The 23,106-nt window shown below is 37.2% G+C and overlaps 1 protein-coding gene across 6 annotated transcripts; it reads left to right on the top strand.

Moving 5' to 3' along the window:
• Window positions 1–313: 313 nt before the first annotated feature.
• On the top strand, window positions 314–5,330 carry LOC107781697 (uncharacterized). 6 transcript variants are annotated; one of them, XM_075217962.1, is made up of 6 exons: window positions 314–834; window positions 2,850–3,793; window positions 3,881–3,957; window positions 4,296–4,514; window positions 4,701–4,817; window positions 4,905–5,330. In XM_075217962.1, exons 4-6 carry the CDS (start codon window positions 4,408–4,410, stop codon window positions 5,005–5,007), a joined length of 327 nt encoding a protein of 108 aa, XP_075074063.1. In that variant the 5' UTR covers window positions 314–834; window positions 2,850–3,793; window positions 3,881–3,957; window positions 4,296–4,407; the 3' UTR covers window positions 5,008–5,330. The 6 variants fall into 6 exon arrangements, with proteins under 6 accessions (XP_075074063.1, XP_075074064.1, XP_075074062.1 ...); XM_075217961.1 differs by having other exon boundaries at window positions 315–834; window positions 2,855–3,793; window positions 4,296–4,435; XM_075217960.1 differs by having other exon boundaries at window positions 315–834; window positions 4,296–4,435.
• The last annotated feature ends 17,776 nt before the right edge of the window (window positions 5,331–23,106 follow it).

Below are 23,106 nucleotides of genomic sequence, written 5' to 3'. Positions count from 1 at the left end.
TGAAAATTCGAAACAACGACGAAAACCCTTTGATTTCAGAGAAGAGCAAATCAAAAAAACGCGAGTAATGGGGGAGAGAGACAAAGACAGTAGAAGACTAGCGTATACTTGGAGAGAAAGTAGTTTTTTAATAAAGAAGGGCAAAATAGTCTTTTCAAATAACTTTTAACAAAAAAATGAGTACGGGTACAAGCAGAAAGACAAAGCGGCTACAGGTTTTGGGCGCCCGTGCAATTTGCAATTGCATTTCAGCCGAACAAAGCCTAGAAAGATGGCCCAAAATCCTTTTCTCTAAAGCCCAATGTTCCCCTCCTCACATTAGCCCTTATGCCCCACCAAATATCAGAACTAGGTTTTCTCAAAACATTTCTCCATACGCCTGCCCTCTTCTCAAGAGTAGATTTTGACTTCTTCCTATTTGTGTCAAAGATTAACTTTTATAAGCTCTGCCACAAAGATGTACACTCTATTTTTGTACAAATCTTGCAATTTCGACCGTTTTTGAACGGCTATTTTGACTTTCAAAATGGCTAATTTGAAATCCCGACCCTAGAGTTACCTCTATAAATACTCGCGTCTGGAAGCAATTTTGGGACCATCTTTGGCCGCTGCTGCTAACCTTGATACTCACTTGCTCTTCGCTCATTTTGTTTACCTCTTTAAAACTGCTCTAAAAAACTTAGCTTCTCAGCCTTTGTTGGTTTCTTAACCGAAACAGAGGCATTTTGCTGTTCATTCCGGCATTTAACGGCAGTTCGAGTTAGCGCTTTCGTGGTCGGAGTTCGGTAGATGTGAGATACAAAGCCAACGCCTCAGTTTACTGCCCCGAAATAGGTTAGTTTCTTTCTGAACTTTAATCTCCTCTATTCTGTTATTAGATGTGAGATATGTTTTGTTTTGTCCAGAAGAAATTATTTCCCTTAGAGAGCCATGCTCTAATGGACACATGTTTGTTATAATACCTTTGTGAAATGTGTCAATCCTGTTTAGTTTGGAATTAGACTCGGATACTTTTCCTGTCATAGGTGTTCTGTCACAAGTTCATGTAAAAATCATGTTGTAATATTTCTTAAGTATAGAAATCATGTTTCATGAGTTATATGGAAAACATATCTTTAAGGATATTATAAGCTGACCATGTATTTTGACAAACTGAGTGATAAAATTTATCTAAAGGCTCATAAATATTCTCTTTTGCTTTTCTGGTGTTTCATATACTAGTAATATACCCAAATCTTTTTTTATTTTATTTTTAAATTGTATGTTTACAACTTAGACACCATGTTTTAGAGGTGTTATTAGACATGACTCTCCGCCTAGAATGGTTACTTTTCTTTCCTAATACTCTCACTAGAAAGAATGGCTTAGTATCTTAATTGAAGTATTCTAAGATGTTCATGAGGATGCTGGTTTCAATATTTTAATTAAAATAAAACTTTGGATGTTAAAGGGCTATTGAGAATTGTGTTATGACTATAGGTTTTACTTGTAATTTTACTTGCTCAAATTTGCACGAGAAATGAAAATGCATGTTCTTGTTGGATGTCGACATAGTTCACTTCAACTTTTGGGAGAACAGAAACCATACTTAAAATTGCTTAATGTCGAGACCTTTTGGTGAAACTCTCTATTATAGATTGTGGTCTTGAGCATACTTAAATTACTTAATGGAATATCATAGCAGAAGTTTAATTAAACCTCCACCCATTAGTGTAAGTTCAAGCTTTATTATATACAAGTAATGTTCAGAATACTTCTTACTGTAGTAAATATGCACATGCTTACTATTTTACTGGTTTGAATATTCTGTGATTCATCTAGAATATGTGTGTGGGAATGCAGTAATTTTGTCATTAAAATAAATAGGTGAATTCCTTGTGACTAATGAGAAATGTCGTTATTGCAAGTGTACCTTATATTTGGAAAGCTTCAGGACTTTCTTTTTGTTCTTGCATCTAGTCTTTTGTGAGTTGTTGCTAGTGATATAATTTATTTCTTAGCTTTTTGATAGTTAACTTATGGACGTGACCATTGGATGCCTATTCTTGAAAGTTAGAAGTTTTTGTGGCTTTCAATGCATTTTATGATCTATTCACATGATAGCATAGCAAAATACGAGATGATAAGTCCTAAATACTACGTTCTATTTAATAGATTGAACACCAATAAATGGATTGATTTGCCCTTGCTTATTTTTATCTTCTGACTTTGATTATGCCATTGGAAGATCAGGCATCTAAATTTGACTCTGTCAGAGTGTAATTAAATTTAAATATTTATTATCTGCAATACAACTAATATTAAAAAAAATAACTTTAATGTAAAGTGTTTCCAGATTGTAGGTAAAATATAAGTTAACTGTATTTAAATTGTAGTCTTAGTAATAATTTGTAGATGATTTGTAGATAAATTGTGGGTAAATATTTCTATGATTGGAGTAATTATTTATTTTGTTTGTTGTGTAATTTAACTTCATCTGACAGTTATATACAGATATTACCTAGAACTTGAAGGTATTTCATAAAAATTATGAACATATACAACTACAAAATTATATACAAACACTCAAAATGTAGATAGTGGATATTATTTGTAGGCAAATTGTATTCTAAGATGAAAGATAAAATTACAAAACAAAAAGGTATGCTGCAATAAAAAAAATTTGTTCATAAAGTAGTATATTCTCCTTCAACTACAAATTGACATCAACTAAACTAGGAAGACAGGACACTATTTCTTCTTTTTCTGGACTCTAGTCTTCTCATTCAATGCAGGAGCACCCTTCCTCCTTGCTAGCCTGCCTGTAACCTCACTTTCACTGATTGACCCATCTTCTTGCTTCTTTGTAGCATAGTCCCATATAGGAGCTCCATGGCGTCTACGGTGTTGGTCGATATCCGAAAGGTCTTCTGAAGGGATTGACATATTGACAAATCTCCAATGCAAACATACTCCGCAAAAGCAACCACAAATACACCACAATCGCTGCATAAGACAATTTTTTTTTAATTATTTAACAAATGATTATAAAAAAATAATTAAACATCCAGAAAGAGAATGATTTTTTTACAGTGATCCTTCCTTTTGCTGTGGAATCTCTGCAACCATCCACTGTATGTTGAGAGGGTCTGTAACTGGTTTCTCAATGTATGCCTTTATGGTCTTGAAGTCAATGGCTTTACGCTTCCCGTAGAAACCAGTGCAAAACAAATACAGAGGGATAATGATTGAAAACTTATCAACACATGATTCAACAACCAATGGAAATTCTCTACAATGTTCACGGGCATGATGACATAGTCAACTTCATCCCAGGCAACATTAGCAAGGAGTCTATACCCAAGAATATATTCTGCAACATCATCATCGGGTTTAATAACCGATGATATGCACAGTCCCCAATTCACGGAGTGACTGTAGGAACTCAGACAGAACATGTCATTGAGAAACAGCTAAATGAAGGTGAAGATGTACATCATGTGGATGAAGTTGTTTCTGAAGTTGTTTCTGGATGACTTTGAGTTGCCAGACAATTTAACACATTGGTTAAGTATGGCCAGCCCGTACCAGATGAAGCAACCCCTATTCATCCGGGGAGAACCAGGCAACCGGGGAAACATGCACGATCACCTTTCATACCGCTATATAGTTCTGGAGGCAGCAGCTCTATTGGACCTAAATTTTTCTACCTCAAGCACCCATTCACAACTCTTATAAGTGAAAATGTAGATTTTGATATGTTAGATAAGTTCAACAAGTGGTTATACCACTGAATTGACGAAGTATCTAAGAGGTATGAATGCTTAATTTGACACTTTCATTTCAGCATTTAAAAGTTAAAAAATGTAATTCATTTTGTGAATTTTATTTGTTGTTACAGGAAGAAGGCTCCCTTTTCCATAAAAGAAGGACTGGTTTTATTCCCTTGCTCACCTCGGGGGAGTCCTCAATGACTCGGTAAGTATCAAAGAATAAATTCACTTCTTATAAATGTTGCTCTTATTTATTATAGTGTGATTGTATTTAGGTTGAACCTTATGTATCATATTTATTATAGTGTATGTAAAAAATTGTATATTTATTAATTTGGACAGAATTGGTATATCTATATTTCATGGTTGTAGTAAAATTGTAGAGCCAGTTGAACCTTTTGTGGTAGTTGTTGTTCCATGTGTTGCTGTGTATAGCAGTTAAAGTGTAGTTTGTTAGAATTCTGACTTTGTATTTTAAGGTGTAGCTGCTTTGTTGATAATTGTAGTTACATTGTAGCTAATCTATTTCATTTTATTTTGCAGCACATTGATGCTATTATGTATTACAATCGCTTGTTCAAGTCAAATATTGTACAAATCTATGACAAGTTTATAAGTTCTCCGCCAGAAAAAAAGTATTCGGTTATTAAACCTGATGATGATGTTGCAGAATATATTCTTGGGTATACTCCTTGCTAATGTTGCCTGGGATGAAGTTGACTATGTCATCATGCCCGTGAACATTGTAGAGAATTTTCATTGGTTATTGATCGTTTTCTACATAGTGGACAGACAACTTTATGTGTATAAATGGTGTCTTCACACCATCATAATGTTGTTTGAACATGTGTTGATAAGTTTTCAATCATTATCCCTCTTGCACTGGTTTCTACAAGAAGATGTTTGAACAACATCATAATGTTGTTTGTCTTGCACTGGTTTCTACAGGAAGCGTAAAGCCATTGACTTCAAGACCACAAAGGCATACATTGAGAAACCAGTTACAGACCCTCTCAACATACAGTGGATGGTTGCAGAGATTCCACAGCAAAAGGAAAGATCACTGTAAAAAAACCATTCTCTCTTTCTGGATGTTTAATTATTTTTTTTATAATCATTTGTTAAATAATTAAATTTTTTTGTCTTATGCAGCGATTGTGGTGTATTTATGGCTGCTTTTGCGGAGTATGTTTGCATTGGAGATTTGTCAATCAATCCCTTCAGTAGATCTTTCGGATATCGACCAACACCGTAGACGCTATAAAGCTCATATGGGACTATGCTACAAAGAAGCAAGAAAGATGGGTCAATCAGTGAAAGTGAGGTTACATGCAGGCTAGCAAGGAGGAAGGGTGCTCCTGCAATAGTGTCCTGTTTTCCTAGTTTAGTTGATGCCAATTTGTAGTTGAAGAAAGTAGTGAGGTTACACTACTTTATGAACAATTTTTTTTATTGCAGCATACCTTTTTTTTTTGTAATTTTACAAATAATCTCCACAATATCTACATTTTGAGTGTTTGTAATTTTGTAGTTGTATATGTTCATAATTTTTATGATTTACCTTCAAGTTCTAGGTAATATCTGTATATAACTGTCAGATGAAGTTAAATTACACAACAAAAAGAATAAATAATTACTCCAATCATAGAAATATATTACCCACAATTTATCTACAAATCATCTACAAATTATTACTAAGACTACAATTTAAATACAGTTAACTTATATTTTACCTACAATCTGGAAACATTTTACATTAAAGTTATTTTTTTTAATTAAAGTAGATAATAAATATTTAAATTTAATTACACTCTATCAAAGACAAATTTAGATGTCTGATCTTTAAAAACAAATGTAACAAATTTTAGTCTACTTCGTAATGATATTTAAAAACTTAAACTATTATACAAAAAATCTGCTAACACTCACTAACAGTTATTTTGAATAACTATTCTAACTACATGATATTCATTTCTTCTTGGGCGCATTCTTGCAAGATCTTTTGTTATGACACCTCCACAATTTCCACATGACACCTTGTACTTCTTTGATTTTATTTCATCATAGGTTTTATATCTTTCCTTTTGAGGTCTCCCTGACTGTCTTTTATCTCCCGTCAGTGGTTTTACTACCTTATCCAATATCAGGAAGAGGATTTACTGGCATTTCATATGTACGCAGAATGCTCTCCCTTGTGTAATACAGAGAGCAATAATTTTCATATGTTTAATCATGCCTTAATGCTGCCAAAGTATGCGCACATGGAAGTTTTTCAAGTTGGAATTGGCCACAGCTACATTTCTTGTTTTCTAGACACACAATGTACCGCTTCATCTAACACAATATGTATATGATCTGTTGAAGCTCTCACCTACAATTGCAGAACAAACAGAAAAAATATTATCTCAATCATAAAAATTTATTATCTACAACTTATATACAAATCATCTACAAATATTCTACACCTTATATACAATCTACAATTATCTACAATTTGACTACAATTTATATACAATCTGGAAACACTACATATTAAGTAATTCATTTTTTCTGCACCAAATAAAAAGATCTTACCCTAAGCTTCTGAGATAATGTTCTGTTGTCTTTGTTGAATTTGGCCCCAAGAAATGTGAAAGTACCCTTCGCCTTCAATAACTTCTCATTGGTCCAACGTTCTAGCATCTTTTGTTAGGTCAAATATCGGCAGCTCTCTTGCATCTTTTGTTACTGCGTTCAACGACTCTGCAATATTTGATGTCATTGTCCACGTTCTATTCACTGTTGCATGTACTCTTGACCATCTATGATAACCAATATCATATAGGTAAGATTTCACACGCGGGTCTACCTCTTCAATCTTCGACATCCTTTCATTAAATTCATCCAGAGTGTATGACCGTGCTGTAGCAAAGTACAATTCATGCAATTGTAGATGACCCTTCTTGAATTTTGACCTTATATTTGTCCAAATATGCCACATGCAAGAGTAGTGTGGGATGCCCGGATTGATGTTGCCTTCAGTATACTCTCATTCCTATCTGAAACAACACACATTGAAGGTCTTTCACCATATGCCTGCTTGAATTGCTCAAAGAACCACTTCCAAGATGCGTCGTTTTCAGAATCAACCACAGCATATGCCAAGGGCAATATTGTTCCTACATTATTAATTCATAAAATATTAATTGACAGCTTTGAAAATTTATATAAAAATATAAATACATAAAAACTACAATATATATTCATAATATATTTATTTTATCTACATTACATGTAATAGCTACAAAATAACTACAAATTACTACAAAATTTTTACATTTTTTACCTGCTGCATCCATGGTGCTTGCTGTCAGCATAATCCCCCTGTAGGCTGACTTTAAGAATGTCCCATCAACCACTACTACTGGCCTACAATGTTGCCAACCACTTATTGATGTACAAAGAACAACAAATGCGTATAAGAAACATTCATCTGCTGTCTTTTTCAATTTAACAACCGAACCAGGATAAGTCTCCTCAAGAATATAAAAATATTTGGGTAATTTGCTGTAGGAGTCAGCCGGATTCCCTCTCAAAAACTGTAAAGCCTTTTCCTTTACTCTCCATGCTTGCATGTAGCTTAGGTTCACTCCGTGTTCGGATAACATGTCAGTCTGTATGTCCTTTGGTGTATAAACAGTCGTAGGATCACAATACTTTGGAATTACCATGCTACCAACTACATCTGCAGTACGTTTGCGTTGTATGAATGTTTCATCCATTAGGGAGCATGTGTGTTGTCGGTTGAAACTCCTTATCTTGAACATTGTGGAATCATTAATTGAAGTGTCATTTACAGTTTTCACCAACGCATACAAGCCAGTAGCTACAAAAAGAAATACAATATTTAATACAGATTATAAATGTAGATGCAACAACGGACTGTTTTAACATAAAGTAACATAAACTACAATGTAACTACAATTTATCCATAATGTTTACATTACACATATCTTGAGTATAACACTGCTTTTATTGGTCTTTTCTCCACAAATAGATTACCTTCTACGACTAGATCTTTTAACTCTGAACTGGAACTTGTGCATCACAGAAAAGTGCTTCATTGCAGCAACTACAGTTTGTTTGTCCTGATACACTTGTCCTTCTTCAATAGCAGTTTGCGTAGATTCTGTTATTATTTCACTTTGATATTCCTCTATAGCTGGAGATGATGACATATCAAGTAACTTTATAGATCCAGATGAACCTGCATCAAAATAAAGATAAACAGTGTACTTATAATTTTGTAGAATATTTGTAGAGAATTTGTAGATATAGTGAAAATTTTGTAGTCATCCATTTTTAGGATGTCAGCCATTATAGTTAATTTCTACTATAACTGTTGCAATTGTAGTTTTATTTGAAGACAACATTTTGAAATCAACAATTTCTAATCATAATTGTAGTTTATGTTGTTTTATAAATGTACTAACTTTGTAGGTAATTTTGAAAACAACATTGCTTTATTATATCATTAAACAAATTTGTAGTTTAATTGTAGGTAGCTGTAGTAATTTTGAAGATAATACCGTAAAAACATAAATCTATGCAATTTACAACTATACAAACCTGCACTTGTGTTATCGTTGGTGATTGCCAATTTCATATTGAAATCTCGTACACTTATACATAACGGATATGAACCTAAGTTTTTATTCTCCTTTTTGGTCTCCATATACACACGAACCCCCATATCATTCCTAATCTCCATTGGGGGACAATTGTCGTTCACCATGTATTTGATTTCTACAATTTTTTCTGAAGTATCAATCGATAGTTGTTCTGCAATTGTAGAAATCAGAATACTGTAGCTTGCATTCTCATCTACCACAATGGCATCAACTTCAAAATCTCTAAATCTGCCATAGTTATCCCAATTCCCATTGAATTGTAGCATGATTGCGATTTTGGACATGATTGCTGATGTATTATTCTAAATTTTTTCGTTTTTTTGTATTTCTAGATTGAGAGAAAAAAAGATGAAGAACAGATTTATGATCACCAATTTGTTTTCTGAAAACGAATGAAGAACAGAATATACCAATGTTGAGTTGTTGAATCTCGAAGATTTGAATTCTACAATTTGAATTCAGTTTGATGAAGCTGGTCTTCGAATTGTATTCTAAGAGTAAATTACGCAGATGTGAAATCTTTTTTCCTTTTCAAAACTTGAAGTTAATGTAGAATCAATCTATCCCAAGATTCTTTCCTGATTTTTAGCACGTTTTTATGGAATATTCTGCCCTAATTATTCATAATAGACGAATGGTACATGAATTGTAGGAAAAATGTGGATTAGGCGGGTAATTTAGATACTATGCACATATTTGGTAATAAAGTTTCATATATGGCATAGGAAGGAAAAAATCCTTTCTTTATTTCTACTTTCTAACCCATGCCAAGGTCTTGGTAACGTATCCAGATTTGAGTTTCTAACCAAAATAGTGTAGTTCTTTTCTAACGTCTAAGCTTTTTTTGCTTTGGTGTATTTTTAACCAAGAAACTTTTGAAGACTAAGTTTAATGGATTTCAAACAAAAGAATCATCCTTTAGCTGTTAAAGTCCTAATTAACTTGACGTCAATTTCTAACCTTTTTAAAGAAGGCTAATTTTTCTTTTAGAGGTTCTTGAGTTTATTATTTGGGTATTTACACTTATTGTTTAGTGCAATCAATTAATCTAAGTTTGGCCGGTTAACCATATTTAATGGATCATATACAGTGCTTAATATCTTCTCTAAGCTTTAGTGCCTTAAAGGTTAAGTAGACCATAGAACAGAGTTAACTTTAAGCATTATTAGCCAAAAATTGGTATCCTAATTCACCTTTAAAATAATTAGGTGGCAACCTCAGAATTGCCAATATGTTATACTCTAATTTGACTCGTGTTAAAATAGGGTATAACAATGCAAACTCTTTGGCAGAAAATCTAACTGAAGTTACTTATAATTTCAAAAAGTATTTTAAACAAAATACAGTTTTAGACCTTTTTTAAAATATTGGAACGTGAAGATGAAATCTATATGTTTATTTTCGTTTTATAAATTTTAAGCTTATATGGAAAATTGGAAAAGTATGTCATTTACTATTTTTGAAGTTTAAGGAAATCCTTGCACAAGAATAATATATCTGGAAAATGAAAAATTTATGTGAGTCCACGTTCAAAGGGGTGAAATTTAAAATGGTTGCACAATGGTTGCACAAGTTGACGATGAGTTGTGTGTCTTACCGGTAAATTTAGCGCGTGCATGCAAAATGTGAGTGGAGACCCACTTTCTCAGCAAGTTTCCACGCCTAAATATAGCGGCTGCTAAAAGACTTAAATACCTCTGTGATACAGGCATGTTGACGATGAGCTGTGTGTATTCCCTCTTTTAAGAAGTAGGGATTCTTTGGGACTATGGTCTACATCTTCAGCGATACTATTATACACTTTCTTTGGGATACTGTACAATCTATATCTTTTGATACTACCATTTAGGAACTATATTCATCGTGGTTTACTTCTTATGGTTACTACTACAAAAAAATTCAAGCAAAAAAAGATGTAAGTTTAAATGACAACGATCTAATTTAACTATTATACTCGGTGACAAATATACATAATTGCTAGGTCACAAAATTTAACTAAAAGACAAATTCTAACACTACAAAATTAATATTTAAAAAGTATTTTTTTCCTAAATAAGCAAACCCAATAAAAGAGTGGACTCTTACAACAATGCACATGGATTAATGAGGATAGATAAAGAGAAAGATTGGTAAGTGGGGCCTACCTACCGTGATGCATTCTTTGAAAACAGTTCGACATTATGATGAAACAAGCGTAGGGATAAAATTGGCATTTCAAATAAGCATAAGCATAGGGTCAACACAATCAAAAGTTTATACGGTAGCTACAGTAAAGTGTTTTATGAGCCAATAGAATTGCTCCATTTTGACACAATTACAAAATCACCCCGCTGGGCCCAGATAACAAAAGGTTGGATAGAATTGGCATTTCAGTTAAACATGATTGGTTTTATCGTCAATCAAAACACAAGGCCAATTTTTAAAGATAAAGTTCAAGCAAGCAATGTGCAGAGAGCCAAAAAGACCAAAAAGCCGTTAGAATAAACTTAATCACTTTAAGCAAACATGTTAACCCTAAGATCCTCAATATATATATATAAAACTTTTTTGATGTTTTTTTTGGACGAAAAACACGTTTCTAATGCTAAAAAAAAGAAGTTACATAACTAGGTAAAATGCAGTACTATACTGCGTTTTACTTTAACAGAAAGTTAGCAGTTAAAGTAAAATGCATATAGTACTGCGTATTATTTAAAAATTATTTTTTTAACTAATTCGCAGTACTATATTGCGTTTTACTTAAACACAGTACAGTAGCGTTGTTACAACCCACATTCACATGTGTTAGTTCATGCCATATATTAGTTAACATAAATCCAAGAAGGAATTATCTTTGAGATGATAAGAAGTCAATCCTATTGGTCTTAAGTGATACAAGAGTGTATAAGGGTGATTAACCAGTATTAGAAGTTAAACGAATCAAGGATGTTGTAACTCGTATTTTCAGGTAATCTAGCGGTGCTTAATACACTCAAGAGGTCATTTATTAAGGTATTTTAATCATATAATATCCGTATCATAAGTCTTGAAGTCAAACGAGTTATGAAACAAAAGTCGACAAAAGTTGTCGCAACTTAGGTTCATAATTTTACTTAAACATTGGGTCAAATGTTTATAGTATTTTCTTATAATTTACAAGGAATTACGGGGTGATCTACCAACCAAATTAAAGATCTAGGAGTCTAGTTTCCAACGCATTAAACCGTTCATCGATACGATCTCGGAGTAGAGAGATATTCGCGTTTTCGCGAGACTGCGCCAAACACCTCTCTATGGGGCCCACTAAGTCGGTTTAAGATATTTGGGCCTATATAGGATGACTCCAACCCGTTTTAAGTCATTTCTTTTCACTATTTTCAGACCTTAGAACCCTAGGAACATCCTCTCAAGGTTCTCTCAAGATTCAAGACCCAAAAAAGGGCAAACAACACAAATCAAGTGTCGGGAATTCCGTGGCGCTAGTAAGTCTCTTGTTCTTCTTGTTGTTGCTCATTTTTGTGTCGTTCCAGCTCATGTGGGAGGTTGTTTTAAAGGGTTTATGTTCTGTAAATACTCCTCATGTTCTTAATATCAATCCTAGGTGATTTCAAGCCTTCTAAAGTGATTTTAGTGCCGAAAAACACTAATTGATCGCTAGTTTCGCTTTTTTGTTGTTGTGGCAGCATTGGAGGGATATTTCATGGAAATTTAAGGTCAAATTGGAGTTGTTATTTCTGTATAAAGGTAAGGAACCTCTTACTCTATATGTATTTAAGATTATCCAAGTTTCAGCTAAGCCATTGAAGCTAGAACTTGTGAGATATATATCGAAAGGTTTGGTAGTAATGTTATTGTTTTGTGGACTGTTTTGCGTTGTTGTTGGGCTGCGTATTTTACTACTATCTTGTGGAGTTTTGGAGGAGGAAGGGTGTGGAGAAACACCATATATATGTAGGGTTATGGGCTGATAGTTATTCGTAACATTTCCAGGTTGTTTGACACGACTACAGTGGTCGTCGTATGTATGGAGTGATTAGGCTGTGTGTGGACTATTTCGGGAGGCTCAATATGTTTATTATTGATGTTGTTTGGGCTGTTTGGTGACTGTTTTGAATAGTGTGAGGTCATATATATAGGGGAGGTGCTGTCCGTTTCATCGTAAAATAGGTTGTGGTCGATACATAATAGTTATGACGCTTAAATGATAACGATAGTATCGTTTCTCTTATTGTAGACTAAGGAGTTTTGACAATTGCATAGCTTGAGATTGGGGCAGTATATACAAGGTATGTGAGTCTATCCCTTTCCTTCTTTTGCACGACTCCGATTGCATATAATGTAATGAACGATCTTCCAAGATACTCTACTCTTAGAAGCTAGCAGTACTTACATTGTTTTCCCTCTTATGGAACGATTGATGTTAATGTTGCTTCTCTTAGTCTTATGTTATCAATGTTGTTGGTACTTCCTGATTCTTATAAGGTTCATAGTGAAGAGTTGGTCCTAATAACGTGTACAGAGGATACCGACCTTACGTCACTCCGAAAGGTTTAGAATGTGATTCCATGAGTCGAGCCTGCATTATATATATGTATCTATTTTACTCTACCGAGCCACGCTATAGTTGGCCGGGTACGGCACCTATTGTGCAACCACTGATCAGTTGGGTTTTACCGAGCTCCACGTGGCCGGGTACGATTCTACCGAGCCTATTATGGCCGGGTACGATATGATGATGATGATGCCGACAGAGGCGAATGCTTTAAAGGTTTATGTATTTATACATATGTATCATGCATTTCATGTAAGTAGCCCTCAGAGGTACTAAGATGTTACAGGTTGTATATTTTCTATCCTTGCTTACATTACTGATCGTATTTATGGTTCCTTGCCTTACATACTCAGTACTTTATTCGTACTGACGTCCTTTTATTTGTGGACGCTGCATGTCGTGCTGCAGGTCCTGATAGACAGGCAGGTGCAGCTCCCCACCACAGTAGATTGTCCAGTTCAGCGGTGATTGGCGAGATCCCTTCTCCGGACTTGCCTTGGTCTTGGTATGCAATTTTTGTTATAGACATTATGGGTATGTCGGGCCCTGTTCCGGCTATGTTGCAACACTTATGTTCTTTTAGAGGCTCATAGACAAGTGTCGGCTCATGTATAGTTTGTTATGCCTTGTCGGCTAGTTTTTGTTGTATAGTCTTTCATAATAGCGTGGTAGCTCATACCTTATATGTAGTTTCTTGATTGTCTGGTCATCCCCTGCTATGTATGTTCATGCCGTCATATTTTATTGCTGGTTGTCCATGATCTAGGTCTACCATTTATATTGATCTCTTTAGCCTTAAAAGATAATAATGAAGGTTAGATGAAATGTACGTTGGTGCTCGACAAGTGTGGTCGGGTGCTAGTCATGGCCCTTCAGTTTGGGTCGTGACAAACTTGGTATCAGAGCAAGTCTGTCCTAGGGGTTGTCTATGAGCCGTGTCTAGTAGAGTCTTGATTATGGATGTGTAGCGCGCCACATTTATAATCAGGAGGCTACATGACATCTAGGGTTGTTACCTTCTTCCTTAATCTAGATCGTGCGTAGAGTTGAGTCGTAAGTGTTCGTCTCTAATATTCACCTTGTTTTTTTCAGTGATGCCTTCGACTAGGAAGCAAACTATTAGTAGACGGCTTGATACAGCAGCGGGAGAGGGTACCAGTCAGGTGCCCCAAGTTAGAGCAGGACAAAGTGAGGCTCAAAATGAGATGCCCTCTCATACCTCATCTACTCCATCTCCTCCAGAGGATATTAGAAGGCACCCAGCGCCTCCAGTTCCTCCGTCTGGCACTCCAGACCAGGATATGCAGAGTGCTTTGCAGTTATTGACTAGCTTGGTAGCTGCTCAGGCTCAGAGGCAGAATACAGGTGCTGCTGAGAAACCAGTTAGTACAAGAGTTCGTGATTTTATTAATTTAGACCCTCCAGTGTTTACCGGATCAGACCCCAAGGAGGACCCACAGACTTTTATTGACCAAGTTCATCGTACACTTCGGGTTATGCATGTTAGTGATACAGAGGCAGTAGAGTTGGCTTCTTATCGGTTACGGGATTTAGCGGTTCTCTGGTATGATAGTTGGGAGAGATCCATGGGTCCGAACCCTCCTCCAGCTGTGTGGAAGGAATTTTCTAAGGCCTTTCTTCGTCACTACTTGCCAGTTGAGATACGACGAGCTAGAGCTGATAAGTTCTTGAACCTTAGACAAGGTAATATGAGTGTGCGAGAGTACAATATGCAGTTTGATTCTTTGGCAAGGTATGGCTCCCCATATGGTGGCCGAGATGAGTGATAGGGTGCATATGTTCGTGAATGGGTTGGGACCACATCTAATAAATGAGTGTACGACAGCCTCCTTGGTGGAGGGCATGGATATTTCCCGTATTCAAGCTTATGCCCAGACCCTAGAGGATTGTAAGCGTCAACAGAGGGCAGTTAGGGAGCAGGATAGAGGCCAGCATAAGAGGGCGAGATTTGCAGGGTATTCTGATGACTTCAGAGGCCGCATCAGGCCACAGTTTTCGAGGAGTTCGGCGCCACCTGTAGCTAGTGCTCCTCCACAGTTTCAGAGGCCTCGATATGATCGATCCTATTCTGGTCCAGGTCAGAGTTCGCGGGCATCTGGCTCGCAACATCACAGGGATACTAGTCAGATGAGACCCCCAACACCACATTGTGATCAGTGCGGCAAGGCCCACTTTGGACTGTGTCGTCGAGGTTCTGATGCATGCTATTCGTGCGGGCAGCCTGGCCATATGATGCGGGATTGTCCTAATAGAGGAGGTGATGGTATGGCTCAGCCGATTGGATCTGTGTCTGGTTCTTCCTCATCAGTTCGACCTCCAGCACGGGGTTTTCAGCAGTCGACAGGTCGTGGTAGAGGTAGAGGTGCAGTGCCGAGTTCGAGTGGTGCTCAAAATCGAACCTATGCTCTAGTAGGTCGACAGGATCTCGAGTCGTCTCCAGATGTTGTTACAGGTATTATATCTGTATTTTCTTATGATGTATATGCGTTGATTGATCCGGGATCTACATTATCATATGTTACACCCTTTGTGGCTAATAAGTTTGGCATTGAACCTGAATTGATAAGTAAATCCCTCGTGGTATCTACTCCTATAGGAGTTTCTGTGATTGCTCGAAGGGTATATAGAGGTTGCACTGTGATGATTTGTAGTCGTCAAACCTCGGCAAATTTATTTGAGTTAGAAATAGTTGATTTTGATGTGATAATGGGAATGGACTGGTTGGCCTCATGCTATACAAATGTTGACTGTCGTACGAAGATGGTTAGGTTCCAATTTCCGGGTGAACCCGTCATTGAATGGAAAGGGAACATTGCTACACCGAAAGGTAGGTTTATTTCCTATCTTAAGGCAAGGAAAATGATCTCAAAAGGTTACATTTATCATCTCGTTCGCGTTAGGGATGCGGAGGCGAAACCGCCTACTTTACAATCAATCCTTGTGGTCAACGAATTCCCATATGTTTTCCTAGATGAACTCCCAGGCCTTCCTCCTGAAAGGGAGATTGAGTTTAGCATTGATGTGTTGCCTGACACTCAACCGATCTCTATTCCTCCATACAGAATGGCCCCGGTAGAGTTGCGAGAGTTGAAGGTGCATTTGAAGGACTTGCTAGATAAGGGCTTTATTAGGCCTAGCACTTCACCTTGGGGTGCACCAGTCCTATTCGTGCGGAAGAAAGACGGGTCGTTACGGATGTGTATCGACTATCGACAGTTGAATAAGTCTATTATAAAGAACAAGTATCCACTTCCAAGAATTGATGACCTGTTTGACCAACTCCAGGGTGCCAAGTATTTCTCTAAGATTGATTTACGTTCAGGGTATCATCAGGTGAGGGTTAGGGAGAAAGATATTCCAAAGACGGCCTTTCGGACAAGATATGGGCACTTTGAGTTCTTGGTGATGTCGTTCGGGCTAACAAATGCCCCAGCAACTTTTATGGATCTCATGAATACTATATTCAGGCCCTATCTTGATGTATTTGTGATTGTATTCATTGATGACATTCTAGTGTATTCTCGTTCGGAGGCGGAACATGCGGGCCACTTGCGGATAGTATTATAGACGCTTCAGGATCGTAAGTTATATGCTAAGCTCTCCAAATGTGAATTCTGGCTGAACTCAGTAGCATTCCTTGGCCATGTGATATCTGATGAGGGTATTAGTGTCGACACTCAGAAGATCGATGCAGTAAAGAATTGGCCGAGACCTACAACACCATCAGAAGTCCGCAGCTTCCTAGGGCTAGTAGGATATTATAGGCGGTTTGTAGAAGGATTTTCCTCTATATCATCACCATTGACTAAGTTAACACAAAAAGCTACCAAATTCCAGTGGTCTGACACTTGTGAACGTAGTTTTCAGGAGCTGAAGAATCGATTGACATCTGCACCAGTGCTCACTCTTCCTGAAGGAACAGAAGGTTATGTGGTATATTGTGATGCCTCAGGTATAGGTTTGGGGTGCGTATTGATGCAGCGTAGGAATGTGATTGCTTATGCATCAAGACAATTGAAGAAGCATGAAAAGAATTATCCAACGCATGATTTGGAATTGGCTGCAGTAATATATGCTTTGAAGATATGGCGGCACTACTTATACGGCGTCCATGTTGACATCTACACAGATCACAAGAGTTTACAATACATCTTCAAGCAGAAAGAGTTGAATTTGAGGCAGCGTAGGTGGCTTGAATTATTGAAAGACTACGACGTCGAGATATTGTATCATCCCGGTAAAGCCAATGTTGTGGCAGACGCTCTCAGCCGTAAATCAATGGGGAGCTTAGTACATATTGAGGCAGGTAGATGGGGGTTGATTAAAGAGCTTCATCAGCTAGCCAATATGAGAATCAGATTGTTAGACTCTGATGATGGAGGTGTTACTGTACAGAATACATCAGAATCATCTTTGGTAGCAGAGGTAAAAGCATGACAATATGAAGATCCTATCTTAGTATGATTAAGAGAAAGCATTCAACAGTGTAAAAGTATGGCTTTTGGGATCAGAAAAGACGGGGCACTGAGATACCAGAGCCGATTGTGTGTGCCTAATGTGGCAGGGTTGCGAGAGAAGATTATGAATGAGATTCATCAATCCCGATATTCCATCCATCCCGGCTCGACAAAGATGTATCATGATGTCAAGGAGCAATATTGGTGGGATAATATGAAGAAGTCTATTGCAGAATTTGTAGCCCAGTGTCCCAATTGTCAACAAGTAAATATAGAACATCAGAAACCCGGTGGATTGCTTCAAAATATAGAGATTCCGACCTGGAAGTGGGAGGTGATTAATATGGACTTCATTATTGGATTATCTCGCTCTTATCATAAGTTTGACTCCATCTGGGTGATAATTGATCGACTTACAAAATGTGCCCATTTTCTGCCAGTGAAGACAACTTACACGGCTGAAGATTATGCAAAGTTGTATATCAAGGAGATTGTTAGGCTTCATGGTGTGCCCATATCTATTATATCAGACCGATGAGCTCAATTTACGGCTAACTTTTGGAGGTCTTTCCAGAAGGGTTTAGGCACACAGGTAAATCTCAGCACTGCATTTCATCCGCAGACTGACGGACAGGCTGAACGTACCATTCAGACACTGGAAGATATGCTACGAGCATGTGTTCTAGATTTTAAGGGGAATTGGGATGATCATCTTCCACTCATAGAATTCGCCTATAACAATAGCTACCATTCCAGTATTAAAATGGCCCCATACGAGGCACTATACGGGAGGAGATGTAGATCACCAGTTGGATGGTTCGAAGTCGGTGAAACAGAATTATATGGGCCAGATTTGATTCACCAAGCTATTGAGAAGGTGAAAGTGATACAGGAGCGATTGAGGACGGCACAAAGCAGGCAAAAATCTTATTTTGATGTCCGACGTCGTGATCTAGAGTTTGAGGTTGGTGATTGGGTTTTCCTGAGGATCTCACCAATGAAGGGTATTATGCGTTTTGGGAAGAAAGGTAAGCTGAGTCCAAGGTATATCAGGCCGTATAAAATTCTTCGACGGATTGGACAGGTTGCTTATGAGTTAGAATTGCCATCCGAATTGGAATTTGTCCACCCGGTATTCCATGTATCTATGTTGAGAAAATGTATTGGAGACCCTTCTCGAGTCGTCCCTATCAAAGATGTACAAGTTACAGAGGACCTATCATATGAAGAAGTGCCAGTGGTGATATTAGATCGGCAAGTCCGCAAGCTGAGAACAAAAGATGTAGCTTCCGTCAAAGTATTATGGAGGAACAAAAATATGGAAGAAATGACATGGGAAGCAGAAGAGGAGATGAAGTATAAATACCCTTACTTATTCCAGAATGAAGATAACAAGGATGCTGGTGGAAGACAGGATACATTGGAAGGTGAAACGGCTCTATGAGGTAAGCAATAATTTGAGAATACTCCTCCTTAATACAAAATGGTGATATGTAGATAATGTAAATACGCATAATGCTTTGTGTAGCCTTGTGAAGCCATATGTTGGGCTTAATTACTTGCATGTTTTGCTAGTGACCATTTTATAGGGGAAAATTGATCGGAAATTTCCATTGGAATCCACGATGATTTAAACTCCCCATAAACCCTTACATTCGAGGACGAATGTTCCTAAGGGGGAGGGTGTTACAACCCATATTCACATGTGTTAGTTCATGCCATATATTAGTTAACATAAATCCAAGAAGGAATTATCTTTGAGATGATAAGAAGTCAATCCTATTGGTCTTAAGTGATACAAGAGTGTATAAGGGTGATTAACCAGTATTAGAAGTTAAACGAATCAAGGATGTTGTAACTCGTATTTTCAGGTAATCTAGCGGTGCTTAATACACTCAAGAGGTCATTTATTAAGGTATTTTAATCATATAATATCCGTATCATAAGTCTTGAAGTCAAACGAGTTATGAAACAAAAGTCGACAAAAGTTGTCGCAACTTAGGTTCATAATTTTACTTAAACATTGGGTCAAATGTTTATAATATTTTCTTATAATTTACAAGGAATTACGGGGTGATCTACCAACCAAATTAAAGATCTAGGAGTCTAGTTTCCAACGCATTAAACCGTTCATCGATACGATCTCGGAGTAGAGAGATATTCACGTTTTCGCGAGACTGCGCCAAACACCTCTCTATGGGGCCCACTAAGTCGGTTTAAGATATTTGGGCCTATATAGGATGACTCCAACCCGTTTTAAGTCATTTCTTTTCACTATTTTCAGACCTTAGAACCCTAGGAACATCCTCTCAAGGTTCTCTCAAGATTCAAGACCCAAAAAAGGGCAAACAACACAAATCAAGTGTCGGGAATTCCGTGGCGCTAGTAAGTCTCTTGTTCTTCTTGTTGTTGCTCATTTTTGTGTCGTTCCAGCTCATGTGGGAGGTTGTTTTAAAGGGTTTATGTTCTGTAAATACTCCCTCATGTTCTTAATATCAATCCTAGGTGATTTCAAGCCTTCTAAAGTGATTTTAGTGCCGAAAAACACTAATTGATCGCTAGTTTCGCTTTTTTGTTGTTGTGGCAGCATTGGAGGGATATTTCATGGAAATTTAAGGTCAAATTGGAGTTGTTATTTCTGTATAAAGGTAAGGAACCTCTTACTCTATATGTATTTAAGATTATCCAAGTTTCAGCTAAGCCATTGAAGCTAGAACTTGTGAGATATATATCGAAAGGTTTGGTAGTAATGTTATTGTTTTGTGGACTGTTTTGCGTTGTTGTTGGGCTGCGTATTTTACTACTATCTTGTGGAGTTTTGGAGGAGGAAGGGTGTGGAGAAACACCATATATATGTAGGGTTATGGGCTGATAGTTATTCGTAACATTTCCAGGTTGTTTGACACGACTACAGTGGTCGTCGTATGTATGGAGTGATTAGGCTGTGTGTGGACTATTTCGGGAGGCTCAATATGTTTATTATTGATGTTGTTTGGGCTGTTTGGTGACTGTTTTGAATAGTGTGAGGTCATATATATAGGGGAGGTGCTGTCCGTTTCATCGTAAAATAGGTTGTGGTCGATACATAATAGTTATGACGCTTAAATGATAACGATAGTATCGTTTCTCTTATTGTAGACTAAGGAGTTTTGACAATTGCATAGCTTGAGATTGGGGCAGTATATACAAGGTATGTGAGTCTATCCCTTTCCTTCTTTTGCACGACTCCGATTGCATATAATGTAATGAACGATCTTCCAAGATACTTTACTCTTAGAAGCTAGCAGTACTTACATTGTTTTCCCTCTTATGGAACGATTGATGTTAATGTTGCTTCTCTTAGTCTTATGTTATCAATGTTGTTGGTACTTCCTGATTCTTATAAGGTTCATAGTGAAGAGTTGGTCCTAATAACGTGTACAGAGGATACCGACCTTACGTCACTCCGAAAGGTTTAGAATGTGATTCCATGAGTCGAGCCTGCATTATATATGTGTATCTATTTTACTCTACCGAGCCACGCTATAGTTGGCCGGGTACGGCACCTATTGTGCAACCACTGATCAGTTGGGTTTTACCGAGCTCCACGTGGCCGGGTACGATTCTACCGAGCCTATTATGGCCGGGTACGATATGATGATGATGATGCCGACAGAGGCGAATGCTTTAAAGGTTTATGTATTTATACATATGTATCATGCATTTCATGTAAGTAGCCCTCAGAGGTACTAAGATGTTACAGGTTGTATATTTTCTATCCTTGCTTACATTACTGATCGTATTTATGGTTCCTTGCCTTACATACTCAGTACTTTATTCGTACTGACGTCCTTTTATTTGTGGACGCTGCATGTCGTGCTGCAGGTCCTGATAGACAGGCAGGTGCAGCTCCCCCACCACAGTAGATTGTCCAGTTCAGCGGTGATTGGCGAGATCCCTTCTCCGGACTTGCCTTGGTCTTGGTATGCAATTTTTGTTATAGACATTATGGGTATGTCGGGCCCTGTTCCGGCTATGTTGCAACACTTATGTTCTTTTAGAGGCTCATAGACAGGTGTCGGCTCATGTATAGTTTGTTATGCCTTGTCGGCTAGTTTTTGTTATATAGTCTTTCATAGTAGCGTGGTAGCTCATACCTTATATGTAGTTTCTTGATTGTCTGGTCATCCCCTGCTATGTATGTTCATGCCGTCATATTTTATTGCTGGTTGTCCATGATCTAGGTCTACCATTTATATTGATCTCTTTAGCCTTAAAAGATAATAATGAAGGTTAGATGAAATGTACGTTGGTGCTCGGCAAGTGTGGTCGGGTGCTAGTCATGGCCCTTCAGTTTGGGTCGTGACAAGCGTTTCACTTATTAATGCGTTCGGAAGGAATGTAGAGAACATTTGTTTTTTTTGTAAAACGCAGTATTATACTGCGTTTTACACTGAAACGTACTATTATACTGCGTTTTACTCTGATTTTTGGCCCCACCAATAATTAACTGACATAACAATAATTTAAATACATAAAACGTAGTATTGTACTGCGTTTTACATAGAAAAATTCTACACCCCAAAGATGTTTCAATTTTATGAAATTCCATTCAATACTTTACTTCAACTTACGTTCATACTTCTCTCTTCTTCTTATCAATCATTTTTTACAATTTTTTATAATGTCTGAAGAGCCAAAAATAAGGGTTTCATTATATTGGGAGGGGGGAGGTTGTGCTGGAGAATAACTCTGTGAGGTATAGCTCACCTCCACAGTGTCATGTTAAATTGCCGCTTACTATGGAGTACGATAAATTGGTATCGTTGTTACGTAAAAAAATGAGTGATAGGAGGCGTTCGGTTAACCTTAAAGTAACCGGTAGATTTCCGTATTCAGTGACTCCGCATGGATTTGCTTATTATTCTGAGTTTAACATCGAGGATGATGAAACTCTTAGAGATTTTTTGCGAATTCCGGATGAATACAGGGAATTTATTGTAATAAAATTATTGAAAATGTATGTCAAGGTGGAAGACGTTCCCAATAATGACCCAGTCATCAGGTGGTTATTCTGGAGCAGTTTTTGCCAGACAGATTGCTGATGAAAGAGCTTGCCTTGATTTAAACTTGTCACCACCGACGAATGAGCAGCCGCAAAATAAATTTTTGACTTTATATAATCAACAAGATGACTGGTAAACTTCAATTTTACTACGCTTTAGCGATGTTTATTTTATGTTTTAATTGGATTTGTATTAACACTCATATTTTTCATAGGGGGTACCGTTCGGATATGAATTTTACAAGTTATGAACCCGCCCCTAATTGGAATATGCGTAGTTCTGGAGTATTGGACCACGGTGGTCCATCCGGGAGTCATCACCAACAAGAAAATATCCATCATGAAACGTCAAGACAGTACGACTTGTAAGTAAAGTGATATAACTATATCTAAAGTATTTATCTAGTTGAGTAACTTATCATTTTGTTCTTTTTATGCAGTGAAAACGAGCTTCTGAAGCTCCTGACCTCACACAGTTGCCCATAGACGACGTATTTACTCGTGATTTGGCAGATGCGCAGAGTCAGGAAGATGATAGTGATTATGACAACAATACGGATGAGTTTGGGGATGACACACCCTTCCATGATGAGGAGGAAGTGAATGTTGAACCTGAGCTGACGAGGGAGCA

Source organism: Nicotiana tabacum, chromosome 7 (assembly GCF_000715075.1).
Source record: "Nicotiana tabacum cultivar K326 chromosome 7, ASM71507v2, whole genome shotgun sequence".
In the NCBI taxonomy this organism is placed as follows: Eukaryota; Viridiplantae; Streptophyta; class Magnoliopsida; order Solanales; family Solanaceae; genus Nicotiana; species Nicotiana tabacum.
Note: the sequence above shows the minus strand (reverse complement) of the source record. Positions and strands in the feature narration are given on the sequence as shown.